The following is a 21,572-nucleotide window of genomic DNA, read 5'->3' on the forward strand; positions in this document are numbered from 1 at the left end:
CTTGCGCACTAATGGGTATACTCATTCTTATAGCTAGGGCTGTACTCCTCTGGAATACTGGGAGCTATCATAGGTACAAACCATCAGAATGTTTTTCTGTAAAAAAAATGCGCATGCTGTGAGCGGGACTTAACGTAGATACAGGTAGATGGCTGTCACAATAAATGTCAAGCTTTAATAAATTAGTCATACCAGTGCTATGACTGGAATAACAAAACATGTTTGTGGTTTCTTTCTGTTAAATTCTCTTTTTTCCTTTCTTTCTTGCTCTGTACTGTAGAAGAGAGGGCAGGCTACATTGTGTTTCTTTTGTAGTGCACTTAGAAAAAACAACAAAGATGGAGATGGCTTTTAAGGTACTGGGTAAAAAGATAGGGACAGAAAAAGATTTCTGACATACTTTTGCCCTCTACCAAAAGTTTCAGTTTGTGAAATGAATGTTCACTTACCTAAAAATGATGGTGCAACATTTACTTCAGTCATCCAATCAAGTCCCATTTTTGTTCTATTGTGCATCACTGCATATATTTGCTTAGAGAACATTTTATGCTCTTTTAATAAATTAACCTCACTGTATATTTTTTCATCACTATATGAACAATTATATGGAACAACCTCTATAAATTACTAATGAACCTCCTTGAGCAAGACATTGGAAGAGTGTACCAGGATGCACGAGGATATAATATGTGATGAGATTAAATCCAACAATAAGTGTTTCTGGTGCAAGCAGATTTGGGGTGGCCTAACATTCAATAAATGTTATCCGTAGGCTGTGTAAAATGGATTTAAGGCATCTTTAAAGAATTTTACTGTAGGCCTTCTCCATTGTTAATAGACTCCAAGTGCTGCTTGAAGGTGAAAAAAAATGTTTTGATGCAAATTTTGCATTTAAATGCCTGCCTGTAAGGAAAGAAACATATAGTCACCCTCCCTTTTCCTACTTAATATTAAACTGCTATTGCGAATGAATATCTGCATAGTACACATTTTGTCATTATGATGAAAACTTACTGTGAATTTATTTTACCCTGATTACTGGCTATCTATGCCCACACATTGCAAAGAAACTCCACTGGATTATAGAATATGCAAATAGAGCATTGCTGCCTACTCACACATAGAAAATGTTAAAACATGTTTTCAGCTGCGAACAAACAGCTGCACTCCTTGTGACATTATTAAAAATAAAAGCTTAAATTTTGAGCTCCAGCCCTTTCGTTTTCTTTCATTACAGCAGTCAGCAAACTTTTTTATTATTATTATTCTGCACATTTCCTTGCCAAATATATTTTCTCAACATTGTCTTCAAGTCCTTTGTGCTTACAGGATCCCCTCTTTGCATCTGCAGTATTATTTCTTGCCAAATTCTATAAATCGTTTTGAAATCCACTTGGTATTTTTCCAAAGCATCAAATCGTTTAGCTTACATCACTGAAGCAAAATGTCACATTATGCTGTCTATTTGATTGTTATCAGTACTTTATTGTTTGGGAAATAATCAAAATGTGTTCTGAAAATGTATTGCAAACTGTAGTGGAGATTTTTATCCTAAGTATGCATTACAGTAAATAGAAGCATCATTAAAAAGAATAACATTTCCAGACCTTTCCTCACTCCACTCCCACTCTCCCAGGAGCAATGTTCATCAGGACTGACAAGTATAAATTGTTACATACTATGTATTTTTGGTACTAAGCATCCAGAAGGATATCATTTGTGTTTTTTTAGAACCTAAACTGTATATGAAACAGCTGGATACAGGATATGGTCTGCAATCCTGTTCTAAATGGGTTTAGCTTACTATTGTCAAAACAATCTAATTTAGGGTAGGAATGCTTACATTTAGCTTGGAGGGCAAATACCATATCATATTCTTTTAAACTGTGTGAATGAGGTGTCAGTGCTTCTGTGAGATATGGTCTTAAAAAAAGAGAAAATAGAGGCATTACAGCGTAAAAATAGGTGAAGGTTTGTTAATCCATTAGCACAAAAATAAACCTAAATGCCTCAATTTCTTATAGTATCTTAATCGATGGTCAAAAGACAACCTGAGTGCATAGGTGCACAGGGTTGGGAGGGTTGTAGATAGGGAAGCATAAGTGTCAAACTCCTCCATAATGATGCCTTATGGGGTATGATGAGTTGTACAAGAAGATGCAGAGATCTTGGGTAAAGAAATAACTGGACTATCATGCTGTGACATGAGGGCCAGTAGTCTACCATTCTTATCCCCCTGTTCAAAATACATTTGCCAAGTCTTAAGGAGGCCAGAGTCTGTGGAATGAAGATACAATTTATTCTTGACATCTATTAAGGAAAGCCAATGATAGGTGCCACAGCATATGTGACCTCTAACTGCTTTTCTTCATCCTGTCATCTCATGTCTTCTTTAAAGGCATCCCTCACTATTTCAGTAGATGCAGTGGTAGAATTAAGCTGCCAGTAATTCTCTGTGCTGGTGGGAATGTGCTGCTGGACAGTAAGGTCTTCCGTCCGATAAGTATTTAGTAGCCACAGTGCCCTTTGCTTAATTGGGAAGGTTTTAAGGGGGAGAGAAGAAGGGGAACATGATCAGATAGATAACCAAATAAATATTGTATTTTTGTTGAATCCACCAATAGTGAGGGATTAGCAAAGGCAAGGTCAATTCTGAATGCTTTTTTATGAAAAACAGGAGAAAAACTTTTTAACGACAAGTGCTTCCACCTCCCAGCCTCCACCAAGCTTGCAGGTTTTGCCAAGTGCAGGTCACCAGAGAAGTTTTCTGGGGTGTCTCCCTGTGCAGATCTGAGGAAAGTGTGGTGATAAAATCACCAACAAACAATAAATTGGCTGGGCAGTGAGGTGAAATCCTATCATAGAGTGAATATAATAGCGTGTCATGAAAGGAGGAGGATTGTACCTATTAATAAGCACATACTTAGCAGACCAGATTGTAAGGACTACTATAGTATAGCTATCTCCTTGGTGTATGTGGGTGAGTTCAAAAGTGCACAATAGTGACTTGCTGATTAACATTGTGAATCTTATAGAATGAGAGGAGTAGCTGGTGTGTACTCTTCCCTTCATGGGCACTTCAGTGTCATGACTTTGCTCTCCGTCAAGTGTGTGTCCTGTGAAAACAATACATGCAGGGTATCATTTTTAACACATTAGAAATTCAAGCTTCTAATTGTTCTTGGACATGAACTTGCAGGCATAGTAACAACAGAGGTGGATACATGGCATAGGCTAAAAGCATGTCAATTTTAAATGGAGTCTCAGATGAGAGAACAGTACTAGTCACAATGCATACATTTACAAAATAAACATTCCCTATAAACATTGACTCTTTTGTCTCTGCTAGCAATTAAAATGTAAACTTGAAATAGCAGCATATGCCCCTAGAACATTAAAAGCTAAAAAAAATGAGAACGAACTGCAAAACAGTCCACAATGGGGTAATTTCTGAAGAGACAGTGCAATCTCCAGAAACACATGGTCTGCGGGAGGCCCAAGGACTCTGATGTAGCAAGAGAGTCAGTCCATGCGTTATTATAGAGTTAACATACCTACAGTATGTGAAAAAGGACCATGCATAATCAAAAGGTTGTCAGGGGTTCACTCCAAGTGTTGAGCTTTAAGGATGTCGCCACGTGCTTTTCCTTCGTTTAAGGGCTGGTTTTGCCCATTTTTATTCAAAAGCAACTTTACAAATGCAGTAAATTCCCTCGTGGGGGTATTAAGCATTCCAGTTCTGCTACAGAAATAAACAACATTCAGCCCGCTTGGCTAATAACCGCAGCTCTCCTGTTAAGGCCTTGTGCTTTAGGCCTTGGTCGGTCTCCCACAGACACTCAGCAACTCCGTGCTTATCGCTAGCAGCCTCATGCTGTACTGGCTCCCACTTCTCGTCTAGGTGGAGCCCTCCTGACTCCTGGGCCAGATTTGTCTGCAGGGTGGAGCCCAGAACCCTTTTCTGGTCATTACTTAAATTCCATAACACTGCTGACCAATTAGTGTAGTGGCTGTTCACTAGACCTGGACCCTGGCAGGGTACCGCCCTGCTACATACCCTCCCCTCCTGTTTCAATCCCGGAGGGGGCATAACACACCAACCCATTCTCTTCCACTTGGCACCTCTGTGCCAGCTCTCACCCACAAGGGCCAAACCAAGTGTTAGCAGGTGACTTTCCCTGCGTCAACCTGCTACACTGACTTGGGTACTACAAAGACATCCCCGTGACTTTTTACGGGCTCACTTCCGAATGCGCCATCTGCCCATTTTCTTTGGGGCCACCCTTTTAAACACTTTAGCAATAGACATGGGTTCTTTTATTTGGGCATCAAACCCCTTTACTGACACCTTATTAAGCTTTGGGTTATTTCCCTTGTGAACCTGTAGGGGGCCTGCGTCTACTGCACTGTCAGCCTCTGTTGTGCCTGTCATATCATTACACGTGTCCTCACATTTATCAGAGTTATCAGCAAACATTTCAACTCGACCTTCTGGTCTAGCAATGTTTTTGTTGTCCCCCAAGATAACAAAATCAGCATTTACCAGTGGCTTGCATTTTTGCTCAATGTCAGAAATATCCACACATATTTCACGACTAAGTTCCCCAGTGTTCTAAGAGGCAGTGTAAGGAGGGGAATCGCACAAAAATGAGTGGTTGTTTCCCATTGCAATGTCACTAACCACCGACTCCACTGGCACATGATCCTCTTCCATCAACTCACCTGATATCTGATCATCATTATATACACCTGTGCCCTCTGGCACTTCCATTAACATGTTTGGCATTACATTATTAACTACCAGATCATTATAAGCTTGGTGGGTTGTGGGCAAGACCTCTGCTATGTGCTCAATCTCACTTGGCCCTTCAATCTTGTAAGGGATACCATCTGCAACAGCTGCAAACGAGCTCTTGTCCAAAAACTGCTCTGCAGTCCCTCCAATTAGCACAGCAGAAATTGTGTCTGCTCTAACGTTACAAACAGAGATCTCTTTTATTAAAGCCAATAGACTTGTTGCCCATCTGTCCCTGTCTACTTTCTCTGTGCTCCCATCAGAGATACTACGCAGTACAGCTCCAACTGCCCCAGGAGACACAGGACAGAGTGGCTCAGCAGCAGACCCATTGCACATATCATTTAAACTACACCGTGGCATTACATTTTCAACCACACCATGTTGCAGTACCCCACCCTCACCACCGAGAGCAGATGGAGCATCATTCCAGACATCAACCTTTACATTTTCATTGCCAAACTGCATTAACCCATTATCATCATGAGCATTTTCACACATTTCAGTTTTGGCACTTAACTTCTCATCACATTCAATTTTAACAGTTGCCTTTCCATTGAACAGGGCACTGCAGCGAGGCAAGTCCTTTTCCATTTGACCAGCAGCCTTAACATAACAGCCATTGCTATGGGCAACTGCTCTCCTCTTGCAATTCAGGTCACCTTGTTGCTCACTCCTGGCACACAGAACAGGCTTCCCAAACACAGATGCAGACCTTTGCTTATAGCTTTGCACTGGAGCCTGGAACAAAGGGCACTTTGGAACAACATGCCCCCACTCACTGCACCGCAAACAGCGTTTTGCCCTCAGAGTCTTGACAGGGCCTCCACCACTGCACCCTCTTTCAGACTTAGCAATTTGCACCTTGATAGCTGGCCTACTTGCACCAGCATTGCCAGGGGCAACAACACCCCTCTCCCAGGTATGAACATTCAGCAGCTCTCTCCTTGCCCTAATGGTTGGCTTGCTCTCCTCTTTAACTTGGTTCTCTCCTCTTTAACTTGATTCGGTCCTGCCAGGTGCGGCTTGCACCAATCCACTGCCAATTCAAACTTTGGTGGACTCTCCATACTCAAGATCACTCCACTGCACAGCTTTGCAGTCCAGCAAAAAATGTTTTTTGAGATCACGGTCTCTTTAAAGCACGTTGCTTTTCTCTTGCAGACTCTCACCTGTACTCACAGATTGTGCATTCTCATACACTAAGACACACAGTGCCCAAAGCACTCCTCCACCAACTAGTCACAATGCATACATTTAAGAAATAAACATTCCCTACAAACATTTTCTCTTGTCTCTGCTAGCGAACTGCAAAACAGTCTACAATGGGGTCATTTCTGAAGTGACAGTGCAATTTTCCAGAATCACATGGTCTGTGGGAGGCCCAAGGACTCTGATGTAGTAAGAGAGTCAGTCTATGAGTTAAGATAGAGTTAACATACCATGCATAATCAAAAGGGTGTCAGAGGTTCACTTCAAGTATAGAACTTTAAGGATGTTGCCACGTGCTTTTCCTTCATTTAAGGGTTGGTTTGCCCATTTTTATTCAAAAGAAAGTTCAACAAATACAGTAAATTCCCTCGCAGGGATATTCAGCATTCCAGTTCTGCTACAGAAATAAACAACATTCAGCCCACTTGGCTAATAACCGCAGCTCTCCTGCTCAGGCCTTGTGCTTTAGGCCTTGTTCGGTCTCCCACAGACACTCAGCAATGCCGTGCTTATTGCTAGCAGCCCCGTGCTGCACTGGCTCCCACCTCTCATCTAGGTGGAGCCCTCCTGACTCCTGGGTCAGATTTGTCTGTAGGGTGGAGCCCAGAACCCTGGTCTGGTTATTACTTAAAGCCCAGAACACAGCTGACCAATTAGTGTACTGGCTGTTCACTAGACCTGGACCATGGCAGGATACCGCCCTGCTACAAGGGGTATTGAGACAGCAAGACTCATAATGATCCACTTTGCAGCCACCACAGGTGTATCAAAGAATTTGAAGGTGACCCCATTTTGAATTTGAAGCTTGCTAGTATAGACAAAGCTGTATTTGATACCACGATCTTGAAGTCTCTTTCTCATATTCCTAAAAGAGAGGTGATATTGCTGTATTGCCTCAGAGTAGTCCAGAACCAAAGATCCAAGCTTTACTGTAGCACAGTTTCTAGTGCCTGTGGGCCTTGGAGAGTATCCAATCCTGATCCCTAAAATTAAGGTGCACTAAAAAGGGTCTGGGTGGGGTTCCCAGTACCAATACACTCCCTCCATCACAAAAGTCAGAGGGAAGTTAGTTAAGTCAAAGAGGGTTGTCAGGAAAGCTTCAGCAAAGTCAGTGGTGTGGGAGCCCTCTGTCTTTATCAGTAGACCACTCTTTCAGGACCTTCACCTGCCAATTGAAGGTCTGAATGTCCACACAGCCAGCATGCAGATGTCTTCCTGCTGTGGGATACATTTTTCAGCCTCAGTCAATCACCCCCTATATTGATCAAGGCCATGGTGGACTATGCAGATTTCAGTAAAAAGGACATCCATCTTTGGCAACAAGGATTCCTGGCAGGCCTGTATTACATATACTGTAGGATATCTGCTTCAGTCGGACTCTCCTCACTTCACTATTTGCAAAGATTTTTCTGTGCCAACAGACATTGTGGTGATGGTGAGATGAGGATCCAATATGGCCACTAAGGAGCATGCTTGAGAGCTGCTAGAAGATTGGGACAAAGAATTTTTACTTCTGTCTGTGTGGCTGTTGTCGGTATTCCCTCACTTCCTGTCTGCTAAAACCTTTGTCACCATGACAGTAAAGCTGCCCATACATGGGTCAGTTTTTTATCATTCAACCAGCAGGTTGAACTGACCCAAATTCCCCCATCCACACATTTGGTGTAGATGAGGGAATGCTCCCTGCTGAGTCATTGTATTCTGACAGTGGAGAGACTCCCCCACCATCAGAATACACTGATTAGTGTTGCAGTCTACAGCCTATGGCGCTGATTGAATGAGGAAAATACAATAGGGTGGCTGAACAGAAGGTCGGTAAATCGACTTTTGTCCAACTACAGGGGCCACAAATAGATCAAAATTCATCCAGTCCCTCCTTAAAGGGAAAACTTTCAATCCATGTATGGGGAGCTTAAATGAGAAAAGAATCTCCCTAAGTGAGCCCTGGACATACGTATGTAAAAAAAAACTCAACAGAAGTTCTAACCCTTACCCACTCTATCCAAAATTAAGTTTTCAATGTACATACACTTTAAAAGATGAGTAGATTTTAATTTCACCAAGTAAGGTGAAACCAATTATTTTTTAGGTTATTAAAGATGCAAACGTTCAGGTTAAGTTACATCTCTTCTTGAAGCTTTATACAATTCTGAAAATGGTTCGGAAAACTGAAAACCCACACATTTATACACAGATTTACAAATAGGAGCAATAAAATATACATATTTAAAACATACTTTTTTTAAAATATATTTTTCTTAACAAACTTGAGAGGTGAAGGCTATTGTAAAGGATTATGCTTTCGAGATAGGGATCAGAGTTTGGCAGTCTTATTAAAATATTTGACTCGGAGATAAGAAGTCCAGGCACAATCCTCAACTCAAATGACATTCCTTTGAAAACATATACCAGAGAAGTAATGAAATACAACATTTAATTAAATACAATTTTTCTTGACACACTTGAATTGTAATGGTTATTGTGAATAGAACTAGAATATAATAGAATATTTATAGCTCTGAGAGTGGACTAACTGACTAGAAGATAAGAAGGTCATGCACATTTGTCACCTCAGTGGGGATTAGAGTCCTTCTGAAATGTCCACAGACCTTTAATCAAATCTTAAGAAAAAACATATTGGCTAATCGGAAAATATATTTGCATGTTTCAAAAGGATTTTCATTTTTTGTCACGGCTTTAAACAAGTTATACATGGCATGGAGCAAGTTTATCAAAGTTTAAGGATCTTCGGAATCCCAGATGGCTTTAAACCCTGAAGAGCCATTCCTGGTTCACACTATTGAATGCTTTTTCAGTGTCTAATAATATGAAGGCATTGTTTTGACAGTGTTTTAGAACCAGTAAAAGCTTTTGAATGTCAGTCATTACCACTCTACTTTTTAAAAAACCTATTTGGATGGGGTATTGTAGCATATTCATCAAAATAGCCAGCCTGTCTGCCACTATTTTTGGCATCTCATTAATATGGAATCTATATTAGCAAGTAATATCAGTCTATAGGAGCTTATAGGGTGGGATCTTTTTGTTTTTGTTTGATAATAGGCCTCATTCCTGTTTTGTTCATAACCCCACAAGCCCATGCAAAATGCTTATAGTGTGGGTGTTATAACTGGTTAAATAATTCAGCTGGAAAGCCATTAGGCCCTGTGGCCTTGTAATCAAATGAATCTAAAATATATTTTGCCCCTTCAGCTTCTGTTATGTCTGCATTCAAAGTTTCCAGTTGAGATGCAAAATACTTTTTGGAGTTTCAAGCTTCTGCAGAGTCCAGTGCTTTTTTTATTGGGCACCCCTCTCCCCCAAGTAGAGGGATATGTAGTATTCCACTTTTGTAGCTTTAATTTTTTTTTTGGTCAGTGACCTTCAGATCCAATTTGTAAGTGAGACTATTCATGTTTGTAGTTCTTCTTTTCCCTCTGGGCAGGTTTTCAAATAGTTTACGACTTTCATTGTCAGTTGTGTTTATAGGGCAATGTATGCAGCATGGAATCTGGCATTGGCCTGTTTATATAATGCTACAGTTAGGTTTTTTTGACTGTGCAAGTACGTTATTATTTTCACTCGGATATATGCTGTGTTGGCTTTCCAAAAAAGGATAGGGGAGATGGAGACTTCTTTGTTAAAGGCGACATTTTCCATTCATCTTTTTATGAAATTATTTTTAAAGTTTTGTTAGTCTGTTAGTGTTTTTTTATCTTTAATTAAGGAGATTGGGGCCTGATCTATAATCAGATCATGGATTTGGGATTTAATTATGATGGGGAGTAGAGATTGTGAGGATAATTTGTAATACAATTTTGATAGTGAAGTATGGGCATGTGAAAAGGTTTGGGTTGTGCAATCTCCAGATGTCATGTATTGAGAGGTGTTTTTGCAACACAAGGGGGGGGGGGGGTGATTTGTGAGTGAGTATGGCTACTCCAGCTCTCTTACCATCTGAGGTTAATTCAATAACCTCACCAACCCAGAATTTTCGAGCATGACAATATCATCTTTCAGTTTAGCTAGACACCCAAGACCTTTAGCTCATTTTTGGGGTGATTGGAGGCTTCTGACATAGGAGTTCACCTTTAAACCATTTAATGGGGGGGTCATGGCAATAGAGATTTACAATGTGCATTAAGGTATAGGTGCGTCAAGATTCTTATATAGTTTGAACCAGGACGCAAGTGACTTTTGAACTCTAGATCTAAGGGGAAATACCCAACTCTGGGAGATGTTTAAAAATCTGTAGTGAGTGTACAGCATAGCAATACATTACATTAACTGTGAACATACTAAACTAGTGTTGGGTCCACAGGAAACTAGGGAGAGTTTTGCTTGTGTGTGTGTGGTGCATACTGTATATATTATAAGCAAAGCTCAACATAGGACTGAGTCAGAATGTAACATTCTTGTGCTGAAAATCCAGTTAGGGGTGATTGTAAGGTGAGTACAGGTAATATTAGTCTCAAGGGTTTACAGTTGTGTAAGTACAAATGTACATCAGGGATGTGGACTGTCTGCTAAAAGGCAAGCAAGGGTGCTCAGATTAAATTGAGATGAGTGGAGGGAACAGATATACTTGCAGTTTGCAATGAAGGGTTATCTTTAGGTTTACTGAGTGAAGTGGAGAGCTGATAGGACACTGAAGATTGTCTGTTAGGTTGTTTCCACAAAGGTTTTTACACATCTTTGTCTGAGTTTGGTGTAATTTCCAAGTAGGATGCCACATATTCAGGGTTAGTAAATGTGTTCCCCTTCTGAGATCTACAGGTGAAGTGTTGAAGGGTATGCCAGTGAGAAATCAATATTCCAATCGAAGAAAGTTGTGTAGATCTTCACTAATGCTTTTGTCCCATAGCTCACCTCTGTTGAATAGTCCTGAATAGGGCTGCAACTAACGATTATTTTCATAATCGATTAGTTGGCCGATTATTGTTTCGATTAATCGATTATTCGGTTAATAACCTTAAAAAAAACTGTGGTGTATAATTTAGTTTAATATGTAAAGTTTAAAAAAAAAAAAGGAAATGTATTCCTAAATATCTCAATGCAGTGGTAAATATAAATTACCAACTTCATGGTTATGGAGCAAAAGCTCTAATCCACTTTGAGAATAAGACAGAGGAGATATACTGTATATACAATTAGAAGAGATATACTGTATATACAATTAGAGGAGTTCTACTGTATATACTATTAGAGGAGATCTACTGTATATACTATTAGAAGAGATATACTGTATATACTATTAGAGGAGATATACTGCATATACAATTAGAAGAGATATACTGTATATAGTATTAGAGGAGATATACTATTAAAGGGTGAATCTGGTAAATATCATCAGACTCAGAGATCCATTTTTTCATTCTTTCATTCAGCAAATGTACAAAGATTTTTTGTCTGAATATTCTCGTCTGAAAATTGATCCGTGTGGCCAGCATAAGGCTCGGTACACACCTATGCAGTTTGGTTTTGACCTGTTTCTGCAGTGCTTTTTGCTGTGCATTTTGATTTTTGCACACGTTATTTTGCTGCGATTTGCGTTTTTGCATTTTTTTTGGACAATTTGTTGTTGGGCAAATTTAAAAACACAAATTGCTGCAAAAACGCATTACGTGCTTTTTAGCAGCTTCTCCATTTAAGTATATTGAACCAAAAAAGCACTGGTTTGCGTTAAGAAAAAAAAAAAAGTCCCTGACCCTTTCCAAATACGCAGCGACTGAAAAAAGCATAGATGTGAACGTGTCCCATAGGAAGCCATGTAAATGAACTGTAGTGCGTTTCTGCAAAAAGCACCAAAAAACACATAGGTGTGAAGCAGGTCTAAGACGTTTAGTAATATAATGGGGTTAAAAAAAATAAAATTAGCCCTTTAGATAATCACTACTGTAAGGGGTTCATTTTTTTACTGTAGAACTGTGAAAGTAATATTTACAGCAACAATTATTTGCTCTTTTTGTGCTATAAAGGGCTCATTTTAGTTTTTTTTTAACCCCATTATGTTACTGTCCGATTAATCGATTATGAAAATAGTAATCGATTAATTTCATAATCGATTAGTTGTCGATTAATCGATTAGTTGTTTCAGCCCTAGTCCTGAAACATTATAAGCTTGTGGAAGACTCTATGGAGATTTTTTGTATTTCTGAAAGCTCTCAATATGGTTGGTTTTCTTTGTAATCAAGGTATCTTATGATGACTGGGCATGGGAATGCAGTGCTGGGTTTGAGCGGTCCGACTTGATGCGCCCTTTCAACTTTGCAGCACTGTTCTAGGCCCAACTTGGATTGTATATTCTGAGAAGAAATGCAATGCAATATAGTCTGTAGGGCTATGATGAAGAGGTTATTCCTCCTCAATTAATTTTGCAGATCCTTAAGTTTTTTCCAGGAGGTAGAGTTTCTGCTTCGTAGTGACTTGAATGGAGGACAAAGCCATTGCTAGCTAATTCTCAAATACAGGCATTCTGTTCTCAGTTTCAGTTATGTTTTGGGTCTGTACCTGTAAGTCATGATTCAGGGATCAGATACTGTTGATAACTGCCACATGTACTGCTACCTAAATTGTGGGTTTTAGTATCAGGGCCACTGTGGTTGCTATATTGATAGGATCTAGGATATTTTCTCAATCTAAGAAGGAGTCCTCTGGTGTGACTGGTTAAAATTAGACTGAGAATCTGCCATGAGGTCCTAGCTCTGTTTTGCACCTTGTTTGAGTTAAGAGATCACATGTGCTTTTTAGACTGCGCCAGAAATGTATCCATTCCTGCTTGCTTCTTAGTGGGTAAAGTCTTAGTATGTTTTTGCCCTGGTGGTGAGCTTCTGTATGCTATAAAGGCAGATCTATAATCCTGTGGAACTGAAGCCCACGTGAATTGTGAATTTGCATTGGGCACTAGAAACAGACGTTTCAATGGTAAATTTGCCCAATAAGCGTCAAGTGACAGGTCTGTATAAATGCACTGTACTTTTCTACATACTTTTTACTAAAACTAGAGAAAGCAAAAGCTGGTGCACCTCTGCATAGAAACCAATCAGCTTCCAGGTTTTACTGTCAGGTTTAACTGCTTAATTAAACAAGCTGAAGTTAGAAGCTAATTGGCTACCATGCAAAGCTGCACCAGATTTTGCACTTAATCCCATTGTCTGTATATACATGTTGGTTTTATATTATTGCAAGTCCCTATCTGATAATCAGTATTTTCTTATTTTGATGTATAGGTGGTTTACAACATCCTGTGATCAAGTGCAATGAAACACTTCTGTTGGAGTATTTGCCATTGTGTGGAAAAGTGTTTGAAAGCAAGATGATGACTGTAGATCCAAACCAGTGGTGCAACCTGACAAAATTCATCACGTAAGATACAATTGATGTTATCTTATGTCTAACCTACAGTTGAGAAAGTATTATTCCAGCTTCGGTGCTACGTGGTAACATTCAGCTTTAAAGTCCTGTGTTAATTTCCCAACATATACACTTTATGAAATTGGTATGCTTTCCACGTTAGAAATGAGTGGAACTGAAAGTTTTAATATCCCTGAAGTTTAGTGAAAACTGGGAGAATTTCACCATCTAGGTAACATGCATTGAAATCAATAGGGAAGGTAAAATTAAAGGCATTTTGGGTGGTTTTCAAAGTGTGCAATGAACTTTAAAAGGGTCCTGTGAGTTGCAGAAGCTCATTTCAACTATCTTGCACCATTTCTTGTGCAACAAAGACAGACCCTCATTAGTTTCATAAATACACAAATAATACAAATAACAATAAAATATGCAAAACACACATATTGTCTAAACAAAAAGAGTTTTTGCAAAATTTCGCTCATTCCTAAATTGTAGATTTATATGCTAATTGCTGAAATCACTTCACTCGTTCATACTCACCACGTTTGTGAGGATTTGCTCCCACAGCCCAAAAACATACTGGTAGTTCACTGACATATGATAAACCTCCCTTACTCTGAACCTACTGCTTGGAGAAAAAAAATGTGTATTTACGTTTTCCCTTGAAACATAACTTACTTTAACTTAATGGACAGATTGAGATATAGACACATTCGATAACTGGATTTTAAAGTAGAACAAAAGTTTATTCTTTTTTTCGTATAAAGAAAGTGAGGATTATAACACTTATTGCTGTTGTGGGGACAACCCAAAATGTGATATTTTCTTTCACTTTCAGTGATAATAGTAAATAGGGCAAATGGTGAGGACAAATCTTCCTAATGCAGGCACAGACAGCAATAAAGAAATTCAGGCGTTCTGCTCCCTCTCCACTCTTGACTTTAGTTATACTTGAAGCACTTTAGGCAAATTGACATTTTCAAACAGAAATAGCCGAGGGAAGTATTGTGGTTATGGCTGCTGGAACTTTTGTGTGTCAGTTAAAAATGAAATATAGTGCTCAGTCCAGGAGCTGGGTTGAAAAGCTGTTGGGGTTTTTACCCTGCTACAGAAGTTTCTGCACTAAAGTTATGAAAAATTAATATGATGTCAACTTTAATTTCCTATGTGCTGTGGCAGCAATATTGAGTAGCTGAATATTTTTATATGTGGTCCATGAAATGTTAAAAATGTTAAAAATAATATTTAATGTTTGTAAGTATATGAACAAAAACACATTTTAAACACAATAATTAAGAAAAGTACTCTAATTTCTTTTAAAACTGAATTATAGGCAAACATCTAGATACACAGATAAAATGGACATTAGGAAACAATCCTGTCTGCCAAGGCAGTGCTGCAGTTCAGTAACACTAAGGCCCCTTTCGCACTGAAAGTCATGCGATTTTGCCAAGATTTTGATGCAACTTTGACACAATTTCAGGGAATGCTTGAGGTCTATGGACCTGGACTCGCATCAAAGTCAGAGCAAAGTAGTACAGGGAACTTGAAGTCGCACAGATATGAATGGTTATCATTGGGAGTCATGGGGTACGACTTGTCATGGGACTCTGATGTCCAAGGTTGCAGGAAAAGTCACACAAGTGTGAAAGCGGCCTTACAGGTTTCCTCTCACCCTTAGCCTATGGTTGATCAGTGAAAGGACACACAGCACATGCATGAGCTCATTTGTTGGTCACTCTTTTCTCTCTTGCTATAAGCATGCTTCCTGCACTGAAGGAAAATGGATTGGCTCCTGCTGTACATAGCCTGCAAGAAACTATAACAAGTCAAATTCTGGTACTTAGACTGCGTATGCTTAAAAATAAGTCTAATGTTGTATTAGTGAATGCATAGCTACATAAATTTGTGCCAGATTAAGTCCACCAACCATAATCATATCTGACCTGGGTTGTGGTAAATTTTCACTGCTATCCACTTACCAGTCATGCCGTCTAAATCTTTCCTTTCCCATGCTTTTGGTCCATGTCAATAGCCTCTGTTTTCCCTATTGGTGGCTTACTCTACCTTGTTTTAATAACAGGCATTTCAAAGGCAAGATTTACTTTTAATGCAAAGGTACAACACATATAACTCTTGTTTCTGAAAATTGAATACGCTGCTGTATTAAAACTGCAATGGACTACAGTCATGTTATTCACATCATGGAAACATTAGGAAAACAAATAAAATTTGGCTAGTGCTTGAGGAATCTAATGTTCCAGCTTCTCAAAAAAATAAATATAAAAAGTTTAGACTACCAGTAAAAAGTTATTTGAGGCCCAAAAGCAAGGTCATACTCAGTGCAATGGATTTTTCTAATATAGAGAACCAGTCAAGGCATAAGTCATACAAACAACAATGTCCTAAATTCTTTTGAAGATTTTATTATTATTTGATTATTGTTATAACAGCATTATAACAGCAATGGCATAATTATAAGCACACCGTTTTCCTGTAATGTAAGCCAGCTATGTTGAAATTGGACACTTTGTTTTGTGCTCGCAGGACAATACTAATAATATTAGATTGAAAACATTTTTTTTTAGGATAGTGGATAATTAAGTCTACCAAATGTATCTTAACATGACAATTAATTTAGGATAATTGCCTATCAGAAAGTGGGGTTTCACCAGCTCTTCAGGGTTAGGTTCAAGGTTAGGTTTTATTATTTGTCATTAAAGTAAACCCCAAACTCCAGGTCAGGATATGTTTATGTTACCAGTGCATGGAAAGCTTGATAGAATTTATTTACCTTTGCTTCCTGCGTAGCAGTGTAAAAGGGTGTGCCAGCCAGGCAGGCCTAATTGATAACAGTACCAGTTGTTCATCTGAGAAAAATATTATCATTTACTCCAAGATTTGATTCTGGGCCCTATCTTAAGGGAGGATGGCCGGCTGCTCCGTAGTACCCTGAATGTCAGGAAATCAGGATGGGGATCTGTTTCCAATTCATTGTTACCTAAGTATCTCTGATGGTGGTAGGGTTGATGGTGGTGGTGATGGTGGGGGTTAAATGTTTCTTTTCATAATGGCATAACTTATCTAAGTTAACTGAATCCCTCATGTATTCCTCACTCACATGCAAACATCTACTTTGCAGCCCTTATACTTTGCTAATACCTCTACATTCATATACATAGGACCTTCATAGTGAGTAAAAAAATTTGGATAACCAAACAATTGTATTGCATAGGAAAACAAACATAACTATTTTAGCAGGAGCGTCCTCAGTACAGTATCAATTCTAAAGAAATTCTTAAATTCACCATAACAAAGTTGAAACACTCTTATAGGGCGTACATACGGTCGGACTTTGTTTGGATATTCTGACAACAAAATCCTAGGATTTTTTTCGACGGATGTTGGCTCAAACTTGTTTTGCCTACACACGGTCGCACAAAGTTGTCGGAATTTCCGGTCGACAACCACGCGGTCACGTACACCACGTACGACGAGACTAGAAAAGGCCGGTTCAGAACCAAGCGCGGCACCCTTTGGGCTCCTTTTGCTAATCTCGTGTTAGTAAAAGTTTGGTGAGAGACGGTTCACGCTTTTTCAGACTCGTGGCTTTCAGATCGTTTTCTGCCGTTCAGTTTGTGCTTGTGGGTTTGTATCTGCTCTTCAGTGCGTGCAAGCAAGTTCCGCGTGACTTAGTCATTGTATTCTTGTTCGTTCTTTACTGTTTTTCAGGTCGCTCTTCACAGGCCTTGCTGTTCTTCAGTGCGTTCTGTTACTTCGTTCTGAGCAGCCGACCATTTTCTAGCCATGTTTCGTATGCGTACTCCTCGTAGAGTTCGTGCTGTGCGGGGGCTTGGTGTTGGGGTCCTGACCTTGACACAAGTCCAGTCCATGAACAGGGTGAGGAGGAGTTCATGGACCAAGAATTGGTTGCTTCAGCGTGACCAGTTCTGTCATATGCCTTTGCTCCGTGAGATCCGTGAGAATAATCCTGATGATTTCAGGAACTTTCTCAGGATGACGGACCCCGTGTTTCACCGTTTGTTGGCTTCGCTGACCCCTTATATTAGCAGGCAGGATACCTGCATGAGGCAAGCCATCACTGCGGAGCAGAGGTTGGTCGCTACCTTGCGGTATTTGGCCACAGGGAGAAGCCTGCAGAACTTGAAGTTCTCGACAGGCATCTCCCCCCAGGCTCTGGGGATCATTATCCCAGAGACCTGTTCTGCCATTATCCAGGTCCTGCAGAAGGAGTATATGAAGGTAAGATTTTTTTCCTTTTATATCACATTTTATTGTATTGAATGTTTGATAATATATTGTATTTCTTTCCTCATTCCCTAATTACCATGCTTGTAATATGCTGTGAATGTCCCCTTTGTTCTCATGCATGCTGGATTTTTATGTAATTATTATTTTATGTCCTTCATACATATTTGCCCTTCAATAACCTCTCCAGCATGGTGTCTCCTGCCCCTATATTCACCTCATGTAGTCACTTAACAATGTATTTTATCAGCTCTATAGTAGTGCTTTACCCCAAACACCCCCTAAAATGTTTGGAAATGTTATTTTTTATTTAAATTCAGGCAGAGTGCCAGAGGCTTTTTTTGTGGTGTCCCCAAATTTTTTGTAACCCTCCCTCCCCCAACTGCTAAGTCAGCTGATCCCAATTCTCTATCCTCAATCATCTATCTGCTGACTTTGCCAAACCCATACACACTATACCCACCTCTTTACTGGTCAGATTTATGGATGAATTCCCCAAAGCATGTAGTGCAAGGGCCTGCCTGTATACTTTCCAATGGTACTGTTTAAAGTTTTTGTATCCTATTATTATCTTGATAGGTAATAGCAGAATGTTCAAATGTGCTCAAATGTGTACAGTGTGTATTTATATCTTTGTATTATGACACTTCTTACCTGTCCAGTGGTCTGCCAATAGTGTAACTAAGGAGGGGCTGTTCCAAGTAATACCCTGTATTTAGGCATTCATCTCTCAATGAAGTGAAGAGGGTTACCTGTCCAAGAGTCCCCCCCCCTATAATGTTAGAAATGGCCTATATGGGGGGGAGGGGGAATATGATAGGTGTACCTTATACTTTGTTGTTGTTAAATTCCCCTTAATAAATGCTATCTGGAGGTTGCCCCATAATGTTTGTGTATAATCTGCTTGCCATGTTTCTGTGAAAAAATAGTAATGTTTATTGTTTTTTCCTCAACAGTTTCCTTCAACGCCACAGGAATTGCAGACTGTGGCCTCCCACTTTGCCCAGCGGTGGGACTTTCCTAACTGCGGAGGGGCAATTGATGGGAAACACGTCCACATCGTCCCACCACCCAACTCGGGGTCATACTATTATAATTACAAGGGGTTTAATAGTATAGTGATGTTGGCGGTGGTGTCGGCTAATTACGAGTTCTTGTATGTGGACGTGGGGAAGAATGGCCGGATGTCCGATGGTGGAGTCATCGCCCAGACAGAGTTCTACAGGCGTCTCCAGAATGGCAGCTTGGACTTGCCACCTCCAGAGGACAATGTTGAAGGTCTCCCATTTGTGTTCGTTGCTGATGAAGCATTTGCTCTGGGGGACCACCTGATGCGGCCATTCCCGATGAGGACCCTCAACCCGGAACAGAGGGCTTTTAATTACCGGCTGGCCAGAGCCCGAAGCGTGGTGGAGAACACATTTGGAATCCTGGCCAGCCAGTTCCGATTATTTCTGACACCCATCCATATGGCGGAGTATAAACTGAACCATATAATACTTGCCTGCTGTGTTCTCCATAATTTTTTAAGAAAACATTCAGCCAACTATGCTGGCTCACTTGGGCCTGAGGCCGGAATCCCAAATCCATCAACACTGACGATGCTTGAAAGTGGCCGTCCTGGCTTGCCCTCCCTGAGTGCCCGTGATGTCCGGTTACGATACCTGGAGTTCTTTGCGGGTAGGGGGGCTATCAATATGCCAGACAATCTGTGAAACCTTTTTCAAATAAAAAACAACCAAAAGAAATTCTTTGTGGACATTTACTGCTTGTGTTTGTTTTAGCTGACCCTGACAGAAATGTGTTGAGTGCAGAAAATGTCGTGATTGGGTAACCTTATAAAAAACAGTGTTGGCTGGTACTTCCTAAATGCAAAAACACATTTCACTACAAGTGCACTTGCAACTGCACTGAACCTGCACTTTTAGTGCAAAGTGGATTTGCCCTTAGGAAATAACCCCCATTTTTGCATAAAACAGCAATTACATCACCCCAAAAGTGTTGTAGTGTTGAGACAATAATCCACACATTCTTGAGTAAGCCACTTTTTTATACCTGCACAATCACATGTGCATTTATGAAAGGTTTTTAAAACAAACCAACATGTTTGTTGTATAACAATTTTTGCAGTAGCATTATCAAAAATCGAAATATCCATTTCAGATAAAACAGGCCTGTGTAAAACCAACAAGAAAGCCAAAAAACTTGAACTTACAAAGTTCACATATGGTAAAACCTGAAGGCTATATCAGACATCAGTATTTAGGAACTGGGTTTGATATAGCGTTCAGATGGGGGGAAATCACCCCTGGAAAAGCCAAATTTGGAAGATGCACACCAATTTACGAATGTCAACATGTGCTATCTGCCATCAGGGGGGATCAAGGGACGTGTTTTGGGGGAGCAAGCCCTTCCTCAACGCGACTTTATAATTGAGGAAGGGGTTGCACCCCCAAAACGCGTCCATTGATCTCCCGTGATGGCAGATAGCACATGTTGGCACACTGTGTGCATCCTCCAAATTTGGCTTTTCTAAACATTGAAAAAATTTTTGGAAGATTGGACCACAATAAAACAGGTGATTTTGTGGGGTTTAAATTCGCCCCAAAACATCAATGATGTTATTATTTTTTTTAATAACATCACTGATTTGTTGCTGTATGTTGTGCAATTCGAGATTACACCCCATGATCTCCCCGATCAGTATCTGGGCACTTTCAGATGTGAAACGTTCTCTCTCCCTCACATCACGATCACCTAAAAAGAGATAAAGAACAAAAAAAAGGTCTCAAAAATCTGCCAACATCAATCTCTTTTACCTGAGCCTGTGGTCGCAGACACTCACCTGTTGTGGTGCCAATCTCCACCACATCTTCTTCTTCCTCCTGCTCAGCTTCTTGTGTTGGTGATATTTCCCCTTCTTCCAGAGGTGGGGGGTCTGTGTTCTCCTGGGATGAGGGGTGTCCTCCGGATCTTTTCTCCCCTATGTAAAACAAAAATGGTATAATTAGCACACAGATATTTGATGGCAGAACTAGAAATAGGAAACATTGCTTGGAAGTGGGGTACAATTGTCTATTTTAGCCGAGTTCCAAGATGTATATTTTTTATTGCCCTTTGTCAAGCTGCAATACTTTACGTGTTTGGTACAAGCTTCACAGATGTAGCCCCCCCTATAGTATACACTGGAGCACCTGTGTGCCCCCCCCTAATAAAAATGGTGTTCTTGTGTCCCACACTAGTGCTCCAGTGTCCAGATGTGAAAACAGCTGCTCAGTGTCCTCTCCTTACACACAATCTAGTTGGCATTTCATTCTAGTAACAAACCCATCTACACAAACAAATATTTGGCATCCAAGTAGGCCCCAAAAAATGTGGGAAAATGCATATGGCCTAAACAATGGTGTTCTAGAGGCCGAAAGAAAAATGTTTGATACGAACGAATAATGGGCCCATGAACATTAAAGTTGCTCTTTTAAATGTTACAATTAATAAAAGCATATGGAGTAGAACGAACGGAATAAAGACAGAAAGAATAGGAACACAGCACAACTACTTACTTTTTTGCAGCACTCTCCGGATCTTTCGGTACTGCTCTGGCTCTCTCAACTTCAGGCCCGACCACCGCTTCCTGAGCTGATCTTTAGATCTTCGTACCCCGAAATTCCTGTGAAGGCTTTTGATCACTTTAGCAATGATTTTTGCCTTTCGGATGTTGGGGTGGGGGTAAGGCCCATATTTTCCGTCATAGTCGGACTTCCTCATGATGTCGACCATCTCCAACATCTCCCCAAACGACATATTTGTGGCCTTAAAACATCTCCTTCTGGATCGGGACGTGCCTGGATCCGCCTTTCCTCCTCCTCCTCCTCGTTGCTAGAATTAGCATGCACCTGCTGTAACTTCGCCATCATGCTCTTCACCCACTGCGCCGAACGAAAAG

General features: G+C 40.2%; 1 protein-coding gene across 1 annotated transcript in view; it reads left to right on the forward strand.

The window, feature by feature from the left end:
- The window catches only part of RAMP3 (receptor activity modifying protein 3), a 477,607-nt gene that overhangs the window by 219,588 nt on the left and 236,447 nt on the right, over positions 1–21,572 (forward strand). The window contains exon 2 of the mRNA XM_073630631.1: positions 13,237–13,372. Coding sequence (XP_073486732.1) covers positions 13,237–13,372 — 136 coding nt within the window. The remainder of the gene's footprint in view (positions 1–13,236; positions 13,373–21,572) is intronic.

This window comes from Aquarana catesbeiana, linkage group LG05 (assembly GCF_042186555.1).
Source record: "Aquarana catesbeiana isolate 2022-GZ linkage group LG05, ASM4218655v1, whole genome shotgun sequence".
Classification (NCBI taxonomy): domain Eukaryota; kingdom Metazoa; phylum Chordata; class Amphibia; order Anura; family Ranidae; genus Aquarana; species Aquarana catesbeiana.